Raw genomic sequence first — 18,493 nt, forward strand, 5'->3', positions numbered from 1 at the left:
TAATTAGTTTTAAACATCTGGCTAATTGCCTTAGTTGTTCAACTTGATTTTTTTTTTGAATCACATTTCAATTCTGGAATTTGCAGAAAATTTATACTGAATATGCAAGGATGATTTATCTCTAGAAAACTGAAGAGGCATAAAGGGAAGTATCTTTTTCAATTGCTGTATAAAAATTACTGAAACACACTCAAACTTTGTGTTTAGGGGAAAATCCTCTTTATGTAGAAATAGAAACACCATCATTGAAGTCACACGTGCCAAGGTTAACACCTAACATCTAAATTATTTCCTTTAAATATCTTTGGGTACTTAAACTTCTTGAAACTATCTTTTAGTTAATTTTCCAAATGATAAGATGTATGTTTTATAACTTATAAAAATCTAATGGAAACTATATAGATAGATAGATTGATTAGGAATGGCTAAACAATCATGCTGTTGTTAACAAAATAGAGAATGGTTAGAAGAAACTGGATTTCTGAAAATGTAAGGTGTGAATTCTGTTTATTCATGAAATTGCTTTAAAAAATAATCATTGGTATTCAGGTGATGCTTGATTCTTGAATATCTGTGGTATAAAGATTTTGCCTGACCTGAATTTATATGGTAAATCCTGATTCCTGTGGAATGTATTGCTGTTTGGAACCATAGGGTTTATATGTGGGATATGTGTGTGTATATCTTCATATATATATATATATATATATTTTTTTTTTCATATAGCCAGTGTAGTATTTCTAATATTAAGTCATTATGCAAGTTTTGGTGGGTTTCATTAAGGAGTAAAATTCTTTTGGGCCAATTTGGAAATCCTAATTCTTTTTCCAGATATTGAGAACTGGGTTATATACTCATCATGATTCTTTCTACTAAAGCATCAGAATTCTGTGCAGAGGGTTATTCTTTTTGAAGCCTTCTTAAGACCCAGCCTTTAGTGCCTTCAAACTTTGCTCCACTGAGTTTTAGGAGATTGTGGCAGAAGTTTTTCAAGACCTGCCTATCTTTGGCTATGTCATGTGGGTCCCAAAAAGGTGGCGAGTCTTAACCAAACAATGCCTGCCTAGATTCTGGCCATGATGACTGAAAAGACTAGACTAGCATGGGTGTGACCTTGGCTCTTTTCACTTGGGTTGGCAAATCCCACCGCCATTGACTTAGTTTCTTAGAGTGGTGAATAAAATTTTAAAAAGGGAGTTAATGGGCTTCCCTGGTGGCACAGTGGTTGAGAGTCCGCCTGCCGATGCAGGGGACACGGGTTCGTGCCCCAGTCCAGGAAGATCCCACATGCCACAGAGCGGCTGGGCCCATGAGTCATGGCCGCTGAGCCTGCGTCCGGAGCCTGTGCTCCACAACGGGAGAGGCCCCAGCAGTGAGAGGCCCACGTACCGCAAAAAAAAAAGAGTTAAAAAAATCACTATTCCAAGAACAGTTTCATTCTGTTCTAAAAAAAAACTCAATGAAAGTAATATACCTATAAGAAAACTAGTGAGAAAATGTTTTAAATTTATTGCTTATAGTCTCACGGTAATAGAGTACTATATATTGTTTCCTTTTCCTTTTGTGATGGTGTGATTAAAAAGGCAGCAGTAAAATTTGTCCTTAAATTAGCAGTTTTAGCTACTCTCTACAAATCCTTACACTGTAATTCTGTGTAACAGTCTGATGTCATTTCTTCAAAAGTTATTACATCTGACTACAGTGTATCTCAGTTTGATTGTTTGATAGTGTACCCTCAGAAGAGTTTCCAGTTTAACTTTTCTTCTCTGCTTGTTCATTTTAGTGTCTTGGGTATCCTAATGATCAACAATTTTCAGCCAAGTCAGTTCAATAGAGTTTCAGTAGCACTGCTCTGATGCAGGTTAATTAGCTAGGAAAATAATGTATATTTCTTTGGGAGGATGCATTTGGGGCTTAAGTCACTTTGGGAATATGCAATCTTGAGTGGGAAACAAAGTTTTTAGAAGATTTAATATATGTGAAGATATCTTCATTTCTCAGGTTGTGGAATGGTGGTGGATAAGAAAAGGTACACGGAATCAAAAGTCATAAAATAATTATGATCTATGCATACCTGGAGTCCTTGTTTCTTCAGGGTGTGCTTCAAATAGTTCTTTGGAATGAAAATGAATGTGTTGAAGGTGTACATTCTAGATGATTAAATAAGTAATTGCTTATTGTAATTAAATCTGTTTTGAAGTAAATAATAGAAAGTTGGTAGACTATTGAAGTATAATTTTTCTTTTTCTTTTTTTTAATATACAGGGAAGTCGAGATAACATGAGTATTGTACTAGTTTGCTTTTCAAATGCCCCCAAGGTCTCAGATGAAGCAATGAGAAAAGACTCAGAGTTGGATAAGTACTTGGAATCACGGGTGGAAGGTAAGACAGATGCTTTTTTTTTTTTTATTATTTAGAAGGAAAGGAAGATTATTATTCCTTGTTTATCAAATAGTTCTTTTAAAATTTCCTGCAGCTTTTGGACTAAAAATAAATTATTATTCAGGAATGAGGGAGAGGAAAACCTAGTCTCTTTATCTTCAACATAATTTGCTAATTTGTTTGGGTTTAAATCTGTTATCTTACTTGTTTACATATGTTCCATCTGTTCTTTTTCCCTTTTTCTCCTTCCGTCCCTTTTGGGTTAATCAGTATTTTCCATTCCATTTCATCCCTGCATTTGCTTATCAGTTATACATCCTTTTAAATATTCATTTAGTGGTTACCCTGATAGAGAATACATGTTAGAGTCTGTGACAGGATCTCCAACTTAATACTTCATTTTGATTTTATATGTGCTGCTTTTTAGATATAAAATTACTTTTTATGAAGTTATATTATGTCAGTTTTATTTATTTATTTTGCCTTGATATCATTCTTAACAAAGTTCTTTCCTCAATTCAGGGTTACATTTTTTTTTTGAACAAAATGTAAAATTTTGTTTTTTATATTTTAACTTTTTATTTTATATTGGAGTATAGTTGATTAACAATGTTGTGATAGTTTCAGGTTTACAGCAAAGTGATTCAGTTACACATGTGCATGTATCTATTCTTTTTCAAATTCTTTTCCCATTTAGGTTGTTACATAATATTGAGCAGAGTTCAGTGTTACATATTGACCTATATTTTTTCCTAACACCGTTATGGCTTGATTATTACTATTTTTTAATAGTACACTTGAATGATATAATTAATGATTATGTTGTAGTCAGCTTGTCAGATTTGTCCTATTACGAGTCATGTTTTAGATGAACAGTAGCTATAGTAATTGGTAATAGTTTTGAAATGCAAAAATTTGCAATTTCAAATGTGTCATTACCAAAGGAAAACTACCTTCTCTTGCAGATTTAGAGAGCGGGGACAGATGTATCTTTTCTAGCTTTACAGCTATCTAGCCACACACCATAAACAAAGGTGCATAAAGGTTTTGTTTTTGTTGGTCTGCAATTTCTTCAGCTCTGAATTGTCAGTGAGTTCTGTTTTCAGGGTAATGGAAAGATAAGAAACGTGGGAACACTTTGAAGACGATGTCAGAGGCACTCTTATTCCTGTTGATAATATCATAATTATTAAGAGGAGCTGTTTATAGGAGTTTTTAATAATACACGTTTTCTAAAAGGTCTAGTGTATTTGGGTGGGGGATTGCTGGCTCAAATTTACCAGAAAGCAAGAAGAATTTTCTTTCTTTTTTTTTTTTTTAAACATCTTTATTGGAGTATAATTGCTTTACAATGGTGTGTTAGTTTCTGCTTTATAACAAAGTGAATCAGTTATACATATACATATGTTCACATATTTCTTCCCTCTTGCATCTCCCTCCCTCCCACCCTCCCTATCCCACCCCTCTAGGTGGTCACAAAGCACCTAGCTGATCTCCCTGTGCTATGCAGCTGCTTCCCACTAGCTATCTATTGAATTTTCTTATTGTCCTATTTCTTCATTCACAAAGAAGAAACTAAATAGTTTTCATTTGGGGAAGAACTCTAAAATTTGGTCAATTACTAGTTATATGACTCAACCAACTTGCCTAATCTCTTAAGGCTCCAGTTTCTTTATTGTGAACTAAAGGTAAAAACACCAACCATACAGTTTGTTTTAATAATAAATGAGATAACTTTAAGTACCTGGTACGGTGCCTAAGTCCTCAGCAAACTGTAGGTTTTATAAACTCTTCTATAACAGCTAAATTTTAATTTCTTCTGTTTATTTGTTTGTTTATTCATTCATTCATTCATTTATAGATGCATTGGGTCTTCGTTGCAGCACGCAAGCTTCTCATTGCAGTGGTTTCTCTTGTTGCAGAGCATGGGCTCTAGGTGCGCAGGCTTCAATAGTTGTGGCATGCGGGCTCTAGAGCGCAGCTCAGTAGTTGTGGCTCATGGGCTCACTTGCTCCACGGCATGTGGGATCTTTCCGGACCAGGGCTCGAACCCATGTCCCCTGCATTGGCAGGTGGATTCTTAACCAATGTGTCACCAGGGAAGCCCCCTACATTTTAATTTCTTAAATGTGTGGTCAGTTCAGCTCAATGTGGGTTAACATTTAATATTAATTTTCTTCTGTATAGTTTTAAAGTTTCCAAAATATATGTTATATGGCAAAGATGACAGATATGTAATAATATGATATGGTCTTGGGGGCTATGGTAGATACTTGATTATTAATCATTCAATCAAAAAACACTTAAAAATCATTGAAAAAGCAGCCACTACAAATCAATATGCCTTGGTACCTAACTTCTTTTTTATAAGGTAGCGTTGTTCAAGAGCATTATATTTCTATTAGGGTTTTAGATCATGTAATCTGACATTAAAATTTTGAGGTGAAATCATTCTGTGTATTGGCAAGTCTTTGTATGTGTTTTTATTGGGAATGCAGAGGGGAGGTATAATGTTAAACAGGGAATAGCCTTTAACCTAAATTGATTAGATATTTGGTGAGTACCTTCTACATGTATTCATTTCTTCAGCTGTCCCTGAGCATGTGTGTTACTGGGAATGCAGCAGAAAACAAAACAAATACATTCTTGATCTCATGGAGTTTATAATGTAGTAGAGACCTTTTTTTTTTTTAATAGAAGAAAAACAACAGTAAGCAGACAGTAACAAGGAATATTGGTTAGGCAGTTCTCTGAGGAAAAACATTTGAGCAGATACCTATATATGGAAGAGAGTGGCTATCTGGGGAGGAACATTCCAGCAAAGGGAGCAACAAGGACTGAGGAGGGAATATGCTTAGAGTGTGTGGCTAGATGAGAATGAGCTGGTGGAAAAGTGAAAGATGAAGAGAGATTGCTAAGAAGCAGATCATGTAGGGCTCTGCAGACTAAAATGAGGTCTTTGGACTTCATTCAAATGGTGCTGGGAAGTCACTGGAAGAGTGCGAGAGTGACGTGATCTGACCTTTTTTTTATATAAATTTATTTTATTTATTTATTTATTTTTGGCTGCATTGGTTCTTCGTTGCTGTGTGCAGGCTTTCTCTAGTGGAATGCGGGGGGCTGTTCTTCTTTGCAGTGCATGTGCTTCTCATTGCAGTGGCTTCTCTTGGGGCAGAGCACGGGCTCTATGTGCGCAGGCTTCAGTAGTTGTGGCATGCGGGCTCAGTAGTTGTGGCTCGCGGGCTCTAGAGCGCAGGCTCAGTAGTTGTGGCGCATGGGCGTAGGTGCTTCCCAGCATGTGGGATCTTCCCAGACCAGGGGTCGAACCCGTGTCCCCCGCATTGGCAGGCTGATTCTTAACCACGGTGCCACCAGGGAAGTCCCTTGATCTGACTTTTAGAAGGATCTCTCTCAGTTGCCATGTGAAGAAGAGATTGTAAAGAGTGGACAAGAGAGGAAGCCAAGAGACCAATTAGGAATCATGCATTAAAGCAGGTGGCAGATGATGGTGGAGGACTGGACTGCAGGGGCACCAGTGGGTTGTGAAAATTGGCTGGTGAAGTGCTAGACTGCAGTGGGTCTCAGTGGCCGGTGTGGGGAGGAGGATGGATTTTGTCCCTCATGAGACATGTGGCAATGTCTGGAGACACTATTGGTCTCAGACTGAGAGGGTACCACTAGCGTCCAGTGAGTGAGGCCAGGATATTGCTTAACATTCTGCAATGCATAGGACAGCCTTCACAACAAAAAATTGTCAAAAACATCAGTAGTGCTGAGGCTGAGAAACCCTGCACTGTAGAGATACAAGTGTAACATAGAAAAATTACAGTCCTGCCTTCATGAAGCTTGCGGTCCGTGATCTAGTAAATATCATGTACAGTTGGAGTATCTAGCAATACACCTATGCCAGGTGTGGGTCAGAGAAGAATTTGAGAAAGTGACACATAAAGTTGAAACCTGAAGTATAAATACACTTTAACCATACAAAGAGGCTGGTTGGATTGATGTAAAAAGTGTTGCAAACCAAGGGAGGAAGTATATGTGAAAATCTAGAAGGTTTCTTTGAATAGCACCTTTGGAGATACAGGTAGGAGTCGGAGCAGAGTTGAATGGGAGCAGTGAAAATCAAGGTCACAGTGAAGTCCCTGTGAGGGACACATGGGAAACAGTTTGGAGTTTGCATCTTGAGGGCTGCTTAGGACTCTGCTTTTTTGTTGTCTTAAAAGTAAGTTTGCTGTTGTCTGATTTTTGAGGATTTTATGTCTTAATACTGGCCAAATGATTATGCTTTAAAAATCTGTTTTCCATAAATTGTAAATATAAGTGAAACATGGAAATGTTTTATTTTGTTCTAAGTATTAGCAAGTTCTGAGATTTATTTTCCTTTTCTGTTTTAAATAAATTGTGGAACACAACTAAGTATCAAAAAACCTATAAAACAGTTTTTAATTTTCCCCTTCTTATAGTCCTTATCTTTCCATTGCTTTTGTTTTCCTGTAATTATAGCATTAATAACTTTTATATTTTTACATAAAATAATAGATCAAAAGTGTTTTTCCATGTGGCTGTGCTGTGCTCATAGGGATCATTTCTACTGATTATAAACCATTTCACTCAGTGGCTATACCAAAATTTTCTTAACTGTCCTTTTATTGGACATTTAATTTGTTCCAGTTTCTGCTTTTATGAATAATGCTAAAATGAGTATATATATGCAAATAACTTTTTATCTTACTTTTTTTGTTCCTTGTGTTGTGATAGTAAGGTAATATTTGCATTTTATATTTTAAAATAGGTACTACCAAATAGTACCTCTTGTTTCACTGTGTGAATTCTGAGTTATCACATTAATTTAGGAACTCTTTTTAAAAACCTACAGAAATTATGGAGAAGTCTGGTGAGGAAGGAATGCCTGATCTTGCCCATGTCATGCGCATCTTGTCTGCAGAAAATATCCCGAATTTGCCTCCTGGGGGAGGTCTTGCCGGCAAGTAAGTAGAAGAAAAAGAACAAATTTTGACTTCATTTATAGTTAGTAATTAAATAATTTTTGGTAAGAAGTACATCAATTATCTAAAGATGAAATGGGTTGATAGTTCTTATACTAGAGAAGAACTCTAAAATTTCATCGAGAAGAGATTTTCTTTTCAAGGCATTATTTATTATACTGTTTGAGGATGAAGGTCCTTCTTTCCTTGGTAAATGAGAACAAATGGATTGTGCAGGATCAAGTTCTGAGTGAAATGCAGATATTATGTTCTTGGCAGGTATTTAATGAAGCAATTAATTTTTGAGTGTAGTTAAGATATGAAGTATTATTTAAAATACTCAGAAGCTTAACAACTGTATGTAATTTAATAAAACTAAAGCATATTTCTTTTTAGGCGCAATGTTATTGAAGCTGTTTATAGTAGGCTGAATCCACATAGAGAAAGTGATGGGGTAAGCTTTATTTTATTTCTTAAGTATTTTAAATAATTTTATAATACAAATACTGGAAATTATGACTGCTTTTCGTTTTAAGGAGTCAGTTAAAATTAAAGGAAATATATTGGAGTGGAAGGTAGAGATAAAGTTCTGTTTTGTAGATAGGTTTGTTTTCATTTAATGGGCATCAAATACCTTTTTGTGTGGGCTGTACTTACTTCTTCCCTGTATGTCTGCCTTTCCTTCTCTTTCTCCCTTAAATATTAATTTTGAGGCAAACAAAGAATGTGCTTTTAAATATGTCAGTTTCTCCTCCAGCAGGCTGTTAGCATCACTGGAAGTTAGCAATAGTGATGTTATTATTTTAAAGAGTAGACCTTTACCTTTCAGTGCCCCTTTGTGCCCAGTTGAACACCTGAGGATAATTCATTTTTAACATTCTTGTTGTGCTGTGGGTATATCTGTTGAACTGGGATAACCATTTTGTTGTATCCTGCTGTGCTTCATCAGAGCAAAACTCTTTGTCCCTTTACCTTCCTTAGAAATACTGATCAGCTGCTCCTGTGTAAGTTTTTTGTTTTATTTTAATACTAGTACAAGCAGGCAAAACAGTGTCCTTTTTAAAAAAACTGCCCTAAATTTCAAAGTCAGTAATTCAACTAACTGTCTTCTCATAGACAAGTTATGAGTTTTCAATCAGAGACAGATTATGAGTTTTCAAGCTTTTGGGCATCTAAAAATGAACAACTTAATTTTAACATGTATGCTTCAGAGATTTAAGGGAGCCAAACATAGTAATGAAACTTGTTGAGAAGAAATAGACTCACCCTCCAAGTCTCTAGCTCCTCTTGGCAGGTCTTGAGAGAGACATCAGCCACTGGTAGAAATTATGTATCATCTCAATTGCATTGTTTTCCAGGGTTCATTATTGTACAGCAATATCATATAATTTCTTTTTTCTTAACAATAAAAGTTATACTGATAAAAAGGGTAATTTTTATAATTAATGCATTTTAGTTAGTTGAATAAATGATACTATATATTGCTAATAACAGAATTTATACCTTGGCCTGGAGCAGTGATTCTGAGACTCTTTTGTGGCACGTCCCTTAAAGTATTAAGAATTGTATACAAAGATGTGGAAATTAAAAATAAAGATATGTCATGTGATGCATTTGAAGAACCCTAAACCAAACAAGTGAGGATAGGATGTTGATACAACTAAAAAGATGGTAGTAATTGGGAGGTAGAGTAAAGAGAGTCTTACCTCTTCAGCTAGATTATAGGTTCCACACAGCACCCATCACCAGGTTTGGAGGAAATGAGACCTCAAATAGTTATTGATTCATTATTAGCCATGTAAGTACTCCTGTTCCCTCATGTGTTTGAAAATGCAACCCCAGTGTGTAATCTGAAAAAATTATTTCATAATATACTTGCTGGATTTCTTGGTCTCTCAAGAACATTGGCAGCTTTTACTCCAAAAAAAAAAAGTTTGTAACTCAGAATTTCTGTTTAACATCTACCAAGGATGAATTTTAAACTTTTTTAAAAAATAGAAAATACTTATTATACATAGTAGCTATATAAACAGTGAATAAATAGGCAACAGAACCATGAAACTCAGAAGAGATGCTCAGGATATAAAACTGGCCTTAAAGACCATTATTATATGACTATAAATTAAGGGGATGTATAGTTAATCACCTTTATATATAAGCTTTCTAAGACTAAACACTGACAATCCACCGTGTAATGAATTGATATGGGAGGAGACTATGAAACAAGGCATGGTCCCCCATCCCTACTCTCAATGCACCTGGCAGTGTAGATATAAACATACAAATTAATTAATAAAAGGGTTTCACATCATTTACTAAAGGATAAAAAGAAATGACAAAATATAGAATGTGATTAATTGCCATGTGAATTGTACAGTGATTGCTTGGGAAGTCAGATTTTCAGAGAAAAGATTGGTTTTGAAGAATGGTTTGAATGGCAGAAAGTAAAGGAGGATGATGATAGTTCACATGGATGGTCAAGGCAAGAACAAAGTTTAAGCTATCTTTGAAAGAGAGGACATCGTTTTGGCTAGAGCAGAGAATTGCTATGGTGAAAAATAAGAATTCAGGATGCCAGAAGTATTTGTGAAGAGACTGGACACACCTTTTGAACTTTGTATTTTAGAGTGTAGAGCCACCCTGTGTTTGCAGCATAAGAATGACAGACTCAAAGGAGTATCTGGTATTTTAATCTGTTAGAAACATATGCAATATTAGATTAAAGAGATGCTGGAAGTCAAGTAGTTGTGAAATGATCACAGAGATGATAAGTATAAACTCATCATTAGTAGATAGATGTGTGGATTAGAGAAACTTCCTTGTTTACTGTAAAAACTCACTTTTGCAGCCCAGAATCCTATTTTGGGAAACATTACTTTACCCTTTCAGAATCATCACAACCTTAGAAAAATGTTGAACCATAATCACAAGTAGAAGAAATGTACTAAAAAGTACAAAAGAAACAGAAAACTGAAGAACTTATAGAGGTTTGATTAAATTCTTAGCTCTTAACTTTACCTACGATAGCAGTGAGTTAGACACAGAAGTGCTCCATAAATGCTTCTCAGCTTGGTTAGATCCGTGCCATGTGGAAGATGCTGCCAGGAAGTACACAGTGGCAGGGGCTGATGTAGTTAACTTGCAGAATGGGAAAGACAGAGGTATGGTAGAAATACAGAGGAGGAGAGAGTTGGGAGGTGTTATTTTTTTAAATAACAAAAATAATTTTTTATTCAGATATTTTTAAAAGAATGCTCATCAGAGTAAATCAGAGATTATTTAGATTCCTAAAATGTCTACTTTATGTCCAAGATAGAATTGTTCTGCTGTGAATGCCTATAAGTAGTACCATTAGAAATAGGGATTTATTCATTTTTCTTATATTAAAAAAATCTTTTGATTAATAAAAGTATTTTTAAAAGCTCAGTTGGATATAAGTCAAAGTAAATCATTTAAAATATATTCAGAAAGTTCATTATTTAGGGGACTCTTCTTAAGTTGCTTTACTAAATTTTTGTTTTTTAGTTCAACTTTCTGGAATATGTTCAGTCTTCTTAATATAAGCAATACTGATATTTTCCCAGCTTTAAAATCAAAATCTGTAGAAAAGAGTTAAGCATGAATTCTTAATAAAGGGGTTCGTGAATCCCCCAAAAGTTTTTGCAAATGTATTTATGTGTGTGCATACACATTATTTAATGATTTAGAGTAAGTCTGTGGTTTTCATTAGTTCCTCAGAGGAGTCTGTGACTCCCAAAAGAATAATCACCCAGAGGATCAGAAAAAGTAAAACTGCATTTTGCTTTAAGTTGTTATATAAGGTAGGGCTCTGGAATCCCCCCTCCCCCGACTGCCCTTCTTTTAAAATGCTAGTTAGCTTGTTTTTAATTGAAGAATAGTTGATTTACAGTGTTGGGTTAGTTTTAGGTGTACAGCAAAGTGATACACAGTTTTCTGTTTTGTTTATGTATTTACATATATATATTCTTTTTCAGATTCTTTTCCGTTATAGGGTATTATAAGATATTGAATATAGTTCCCTATGCTATACAGTAAGTCCTTGTTTATCTAAGAAAATGCTAGTCTGGTTTTATTACTAGAATTTAAATTCTTTGGGATCTGGGACTTCATCTGATTTGTTTATGGCTATATCACAGCACCTACAGCAGTGCTGAGCTCTCTCACCTGACATACACTGAAAGCTCAATAAATACTAGTTAAGTTAGAAATATTTCTGTTTCTTTCTCTCTAGTAGTTTGCAAGACTATTTTTTTTTTTACATCTTTATTGGAATGTAATTGCTTTACAGTATTGTGGTAGCTTCTTCTGTATAACAAAGTGAATCACCTGTATGTACCCATATATCCCTATATCCCCTCCTTCTTGAGCCTCCCTCCCACTCTCCCTATTCCACCCCTCTAGGTGGTCACAAAGCACCTAGCTGATGTCCCTGTGCTATGCAGCTGCTTCCCACTAGCTATCTGTTTTACATTTGGTAGTGTATATATGGCTAAGACTATCTTTAAGTCATGTATTTTAAAAAATAATATGAGGTTACTAATTAGAAGGAAAGTTTATTTTTTGAGCTTTATATTTTCCATGCCAAAAGGTTCACTTCTTCCCTCAATGGAGACTTAAGATGCTTTTGAATCAGTATACCACTGATCAGGTAGCTATGTAAGTTGATGATTTTCCAATGATAAAGGGGGAACTTGTATTTACCCAACTCCTACTTGTGCTAAGTCATATCTATATATCTATATCTAAATATTAGTTATAGGTAATCTCCTCAACACCCTTCTCTTACAGAGAAGACTAAGAATTGGTGCAGAGTAGCTTGCCCAGGTTGCAAAGCTAGATAAATCAAGTAGCCAGAATTTGAATCTAACTCAGAATGACTCCAAAAACTATTCCCTTTACACCTTTCCATGCAGCCTTTCTAAGATATTTAGAGATTACATATGTGTCTGTACCCCCACCTCTGTCTGTTGTGCAAGAAAAATCATTTCCCGTTCTTTAGTGAATCTCATGTTTAATAGTCTTAAAATACTCTGTTTTTTGATGAGGAATATTTTATAAACTTGTTGAGACTAAGTAGTGAAGCCCAGTGTCTTATTAGTTATTTTTCATTTAAATACTCATTTTTATTCTAACTAAAAAAACATTTTAAGGCATTTGGATTTTGAGAAGGGGAGGGAAGACAGGACAAAAGCCCCCCAAAATCTCCCTGTTCTGTTTTCACATTATTAAGTTTTATATACAGTCTTCTTTTTAATTTTATTTCAAATAGATCAATTATATTTTTATATCACAGTTTTAGGATTTTGTGAATACTAGGTTTTTTGTAAATTGTTTCTTGTTTACTTTTTCACTTGTCAAAGCATTTTTATGGAGAAGACCTACCTACACTGTTTGAAAATGCACTAATTTTAGTCACTATTTTTTTTTAATTCTTTTTTTTTTTTTTTTTTTTTTTTTTTGCGGTACGCGGGCCTCTCACTGTTGTGGCCTCTCCCGTTGCGGAGCACAGGCTCCCGAGGCGCAGGCTCAGCAGCCATGGCTCACGGGCCCAGCCGCTCTGTGGCATGTGGGATCTTCCCGGACCGGGGCACGAACCTGTGTCCCCTGCATCGGCAGGCGGACTCTCAACCACTGCGCCACCAGGGAAGCCCTAGTCACTATTTTTTAAGGTGTCATTTGACATACCACTTCTTGTAGCTATGTGGTCTTGACCATTTAAGTGACTTTTTAAAATTATTTCAGATTGATTGAAGTTTACATGATCCTTGAAGATAACATAATTTATTAGATTCTTTATTAGTCACTGTTAATTGTATCTCATGAAGTCATATTTGAGAATCTTCTAAAAATTATTTTTAACCTGATAAGCAGGGCATGGGACTCCAAAAAACATAGTAAATATACTAGCATTCTTCACTTTCTCTCCACTGTTTTAGCTAATCATTTGAAGAATTTCACTAATGACAACTATCTTTTAAAAATTGCTGCAAATAAATATTAGCTAGTTAAATTCCATTTAAAAAAATTTTTCCCCCCTTCTCTTTGCCCTCTGCTTGATGTATCCATATTCCTGTGTCTTATTTGGTGTAAGGCAGTGTTTTCATAATGAGAAATTTGATTCTCAAGCTGTGTAAGTCTAGATGACAGTAAAACCTTAAAAACAAAATCTGAGGGAAAAGTCCTAAATTCCCATTTCTGTAATTGCCTTAAATTTATTTTGCAGAATAATTTAAACCATCCCATCTAATATGATTTTTTGTCCTATAATTTTATTAATTTTTCTGTGACAAGGAAATGCATTATAGACTTCAATATGAAATAATTTGTGGTCCAGTTCTACAATAATTTTAACCAATATTTATTTAGTAAGTGTCTATTTATATGAGGCACTTAGTATGAAAAAACTGTTACCATAGTGTATTCAAAAGAACATTCAGAGGGACATTGATGTTAATTACACCTGTACAGAAATCTGAGTTCTGTCACTTACTAGCATTGTTACCCTGACAAATAACTTAAATCTTTCTGAGCCTTAGTTTCTTCACTTATAAAAACTAGAGTTGCAGTATCTATTACATAGGGTACCTGTAAGGATTAAATGAGATTATGTATATAAAGTTCTTAGCCACAGGCATTAATTTTCCTTCTCTAGGTGGTAGGGAGGATACAGAAAGGAATCGAAATTATCTTTATCTCAGAGATTTTACAGAGATTTGGAGAGACTTGTGAACAGTTGCAAGGTGGAATTAATTGCTGTGGTAAATCTATAAACGTGATGTGCTTTGTGTGTGAATTCAGGTAAAGAAGGTGCAGCTAAACAATAGATTCCTTTTCTGATATTAATGAGAATCCATGAGAGAGTTGTATAACATTATTTTGAGGAATCAAATGAAATGGCTGGGGAAGAGGTTTCACCCATCCATTGTCTATCTAGCACAATAAGAAACTGTAATTTGCTATAATATAAAATGACTTAAATGTGGTCATTAACTCAAATTCTTTTCAATTGGCCATTGTAAATCCATCCCTACTTAATTTACAGTTTGGGTTTTAATGTGTTTTTTATAAAGCAACTACTTTTCTCTCCCCAATTACCACTATTACAGCAATTCACAGAAACAGATGATTACTGTAATAATAAATGTGTCAGATGGAGAGTGAGATACATCCAAATACAACAACCTTTGATCCAACCGTATCAATAAGCTCAAAGAAGTAAGACAGTTTATCAGTGGTTCTCAACCTTTGCCGTGTATCAGAATCACCTATCAGGCTTTAAGAAAATCACCCCAACCCACTGAATATGAATATCATGGGATGGAGCTTTGGCATCTGTATAATTTTGAAAATTCTACAGGTGATTCTGATGTAAAACCAAGGTTGAGCTCTCTATGTGTAACTGTCCACTTGAAGCAGATTTTGTTTGTGTCCTAGGGAGTTGTCAAAGGGAGTTGTTGGTTTGAGGGGTTTTTATTTGGAGGGCAGAGAGGAGTCTTATGCCCTTCATTAAAAGTTCTTTGTGATATACTCTCAAATAGAAAATTTCCTTTTGGTAGACCTGATTAAAGACTGATAAGGTTTACGACTAGCAAGCATTTATCTCATTGTTCCATCTTAACCTTTCCTGAGTAGATTCAAATGAGAAACTTTATTTAGGGAAATAACATTTATTTAGTACAGAAGGAAAGGTAAGGGGGGAAAAAAGAGAAAAATCTTAACAGAGAGCACACTTTATTATGTTCTCTCCACACAATAAATTTTGCAAATTAAAAAAAGTTATTTTGATAGTTAATATGCTTGATGTAGAAAATTGGAGAATTCAAAGAAAAATAAAGCTTCTGAAACTTCACTACCCATTATTATCATTTTTATATTGCTGTATTTCCTTTCTTCCCAGACATTTTACATAATAATATCCTAAAAAATATGGACAGAACACACATATACCTACACATAAAACATATGTTATACACAGTATCACCTCTTGCTTTTTGCCACAGGGGCGATTTAAAAAAAAAATTCCAGTGCTCTGATTTTTCTAATAAACATTGCCATTTATTATGTGGTTATAGTAGTATTATCTTTGTTGTAGAATTATAGAGTAACAGCCTCCAAAGATGGTTAAGAGTTTGTAACAGATCATCTATATCAGTAACCTTTTTGTATTTTATTTTCCCAACACTTTATGATGAAAACTTCCAAACATATAGAAAAATTGAAATAATAAAGTGAACACCTGTACACCTTCTACCTAGACTCATGTTTTAACATTTTACCGTATTTGCTTTCTCTCTCTCTATGTATACGTAGATGACTTTTTTTTTTTGGACTGAACCTTTGACAGCAAATTGCAGATATAATATTTTAGCTGTAAATATTTTGGCATGCAGCTCTTGAGAATGAGGACATTTTTCTGTATACATAACCATAACATTATTATTATACCTAAGAAAATTGATAATAAATTTAATATTATCTAATATTGAGTCCAAATTTTCCCAGTTGCCCATAGAATGACTGTTATAATTGTTACATGGTCTAGTCCAGTTGTTACCAATCAAGCACATTAAGCAAGCCTTTAATGAAGCTCCCAATTTTTTTTCCCATTAACACTGAACATGAAGAGTCTAAGCCAGCTTTTTATAGGATGTCCTACATTCTGGATCATATGATTGTTTCCTTGTGGTGCCCTTTCACGTGATTCTTTATTCCCTGTTTTCCTGTAAATTGGGACTTAGCTTTATTAGAGTCATATTAAACATTTTCGGCAAGAACACAGGACATAACTTTGTACTCCCTAACGCATCACATCAGGAGTCACATATTACAAGGTTGACTTGCTTTTAGTCTGTCAGCATATCAGTATGATCAGCTTGGATATTAGAGCTTGTTCTGTAAACAAGATTAAGTAGCTACTATTGTAGAAACCTGTAGGTTTTACAAAATTCAATAAAATATAAAAGAATTGAGTAGTTTACTATTCATATCTTATTATAATGATTAAAGTGACTGTCTATTTTAATCTAGAGATGTTTTTAGTAAAATATTTAAAGACAAAAAGTAAATAGAAATTTTATCCACAGAAGCTTTACAATTCCCGCAAAATCTAGTTTAAATTTATATAATTTTACATTTTGTATCTCCTCTCCTTCCTGTCATTTAGCAGAAATGAAGAATCTAATGGCTTGCTTTTCTGTCCTTTCCTATTGCTTTAAACACTAATTTCCTTTTGTACTAAATAATTATATCCAAGTATTGTTTTTTTAATTAAGTAAGTCAGTTTTAGGAGATGCTTGTGTTGGTGTTGAATTTTAATAGCCAAGTAAATTTCAGATTAAGCTTCAAATATCGATGTGAAATAAAACATAAACTAGTTCATGATCATTTGCTAAAAATTACTTGAGATATTTCAATTGGAAATTTTGTTAATTGACACAAGTAACACTTGATACTTATTTAACGAAATGTTCTCGTTCTTAGACTATATTACTCATGGTAGAGAAATGAGTGTTTTGCTGTGATATGTTATGAAATACATGTGATATCCTAGTTTGTCTACTGACACTGGGGTCTTGAATCTTAAAAAAAGGCCTCCGATGAAGCAGAGGAAAGTGGATCACAGGGGAAATTGGTGGAAGCTCTCAGGCAAATGAGAATTAATCATAGGGGAAACTACCGACAACTTCTGGAGGAGATGCTGACTAGTTACAGGCTAGCTAAAGTAGAGGGAGAAGAAAACCCTGCTGAACAAGCTGCTACAGCTACTTCTTCGAACAGTGATGCTGGAAACCCAGTGACAATGCAGGAAAGCCATACCGAATCAAAAAGTGATCTTGCTGAATTAGACAGCTGTACTGAAGATGCAGGGACAAAGATGAGTGGTGAAAAACTATGACTTTACTTTGTGGTAATATTTTTGTGATCTTTGATTTGATGGTTTTTACTTAGGAAGTATAATGTATGCATTTATATAACCGTTTTGTTATTTGAATCTTGGTAAACTAGTTTTATTATAGTCATATAGCCTTGTTTTTTAAGAAGGCCTTTGCATACATCTTTATCAGATAGTTTAAAATTGGCTATTTAGAGTACTTTGAATTTAATAAAATTATATGTCATTTCATATTGTATGCCAGAAATGAGGCTACCAGTTATTAAAGTCAGTAGTTAAATTCATACTCCATAGGATTAGAGATTACCAATTAGCAAGATTACTTTACGTTGTGGAAGAACTTGTTAATGTAGAATTATACTGCTTCACGTATTAGTACACTCATAGTTAGCTTTGTAATAAATTTATGTTTTCTTTAGTAATTTTAGTTCTTCAAAGAACGGCAGATGCTGGCCTGTAATTTCTTTTTTCAAGGATGATAATTTGTGTGTTCTTTGACTTGTTTATATTTTACATCTCTGTAGTTTTATTTTTTAGTAGTTCTGAGGTACTGGATGTGTGGTTATTTTTCCTTTCTCTGTATTCTTTATGAGACATAATTTTTGAAAAACCTATGTATTATTCATACAGCTTTGGTTTGTATATTCTGTATAGCCTAACTACATACATCAAAATGTATGTCAACCAAGTGTTTAGAATGAAATTATAAGTGTTTAAGTCCAAATAAAGCATGTGATGTGGAATAACCTATGCATGTTGTACTTATTTTTAAATTAATTTTTTGAAAACAACCAGGTTTGGTATATTGGAAAAATACTCATTCGAATTTCATTTGTATGTATATAAAATTTAGAAAACTTTGGCTAGGTGCGGTTTTCATTAATTAAAAGGAAAAAATTTTTGAGAAGTCTTGCTTACTCAAAGTAAATCTATTCTGTTTTTTATCCCCTTTTTGTGATACAAAATATTAATCTTTGGACAGTATGGACACATGTAGACATGTCAGAAAATTGCCGTGATGAGCTTTTTAAAGATTGTAAGACTGTGAGTTTTGCTATAAGTATTCATCAGATATAAATGCAAGAATTATAAGATATTTTAAATAGTGGCACATATGAGTTTCACTTTTGCTAAAATGAATTTTTAAAATACAGATGACTCAGTCACATGGGAAAGTATTTTTAAAAACAATTATTTTGTGTATGTAGA

At 34.2% G+C, this 18,493-nt stretch overlaps 1 protein-coding gene across 3 annotated transcripts in view; it reads left to right on the forward strand.

Moving 5' to 3' along the window:
- PPM1B (protein phosphatase, Mg2+/Mn2+ dependent 1B) overlaps nucleotides 1-18,493 on the forward strand; it is an 85,925-nt gene that overhangs the window by 60,156 nt on the left and 7,276 nt on the right. For 2 of the 3 annotated variants that reach the window (XM_082851890.1, XM_082851892.1), the window contains exons 3-6: nucleotides 2,266-2,383; nucleotides 7,263-7,374; nucleotides 7,768-7,825; nucleotides 16,982-18,034. In XM_082851890.1, coding sequence (XP_082708016.1) covers nucleotides 2,266-2,383; nucleotides 7,263-7,374; nucleotides 7,768-7,825; nucleotides 16,982-17,287 — 594 coding nt within the window. In that variant the 3' untranslated portion in view covers nucleotides 17,288-18,034. Of the gene's footprint in view, nucleotides 1-2,265; nucleotides 2,384-7,262; nucleotides 7,375-7,767; nucleotides 7,826-16,981; nucleotides 18,035-18,493 lie in introns of those variants that run through there. The other variant, XM_082851891.1, reaches the window with a different exon arrangement.

This window comes from Leucopleurus acutus (assembly GCF_964270905.1).
Source record: "Leucopleurus acutus genome assembly, chromosome: 12".
NCBI lineage: Eukaryota > Metazoa > Chordata > Mammalia > Artiodactyla > Delphinidae > Leucopleurus > Leucopleurus acutus.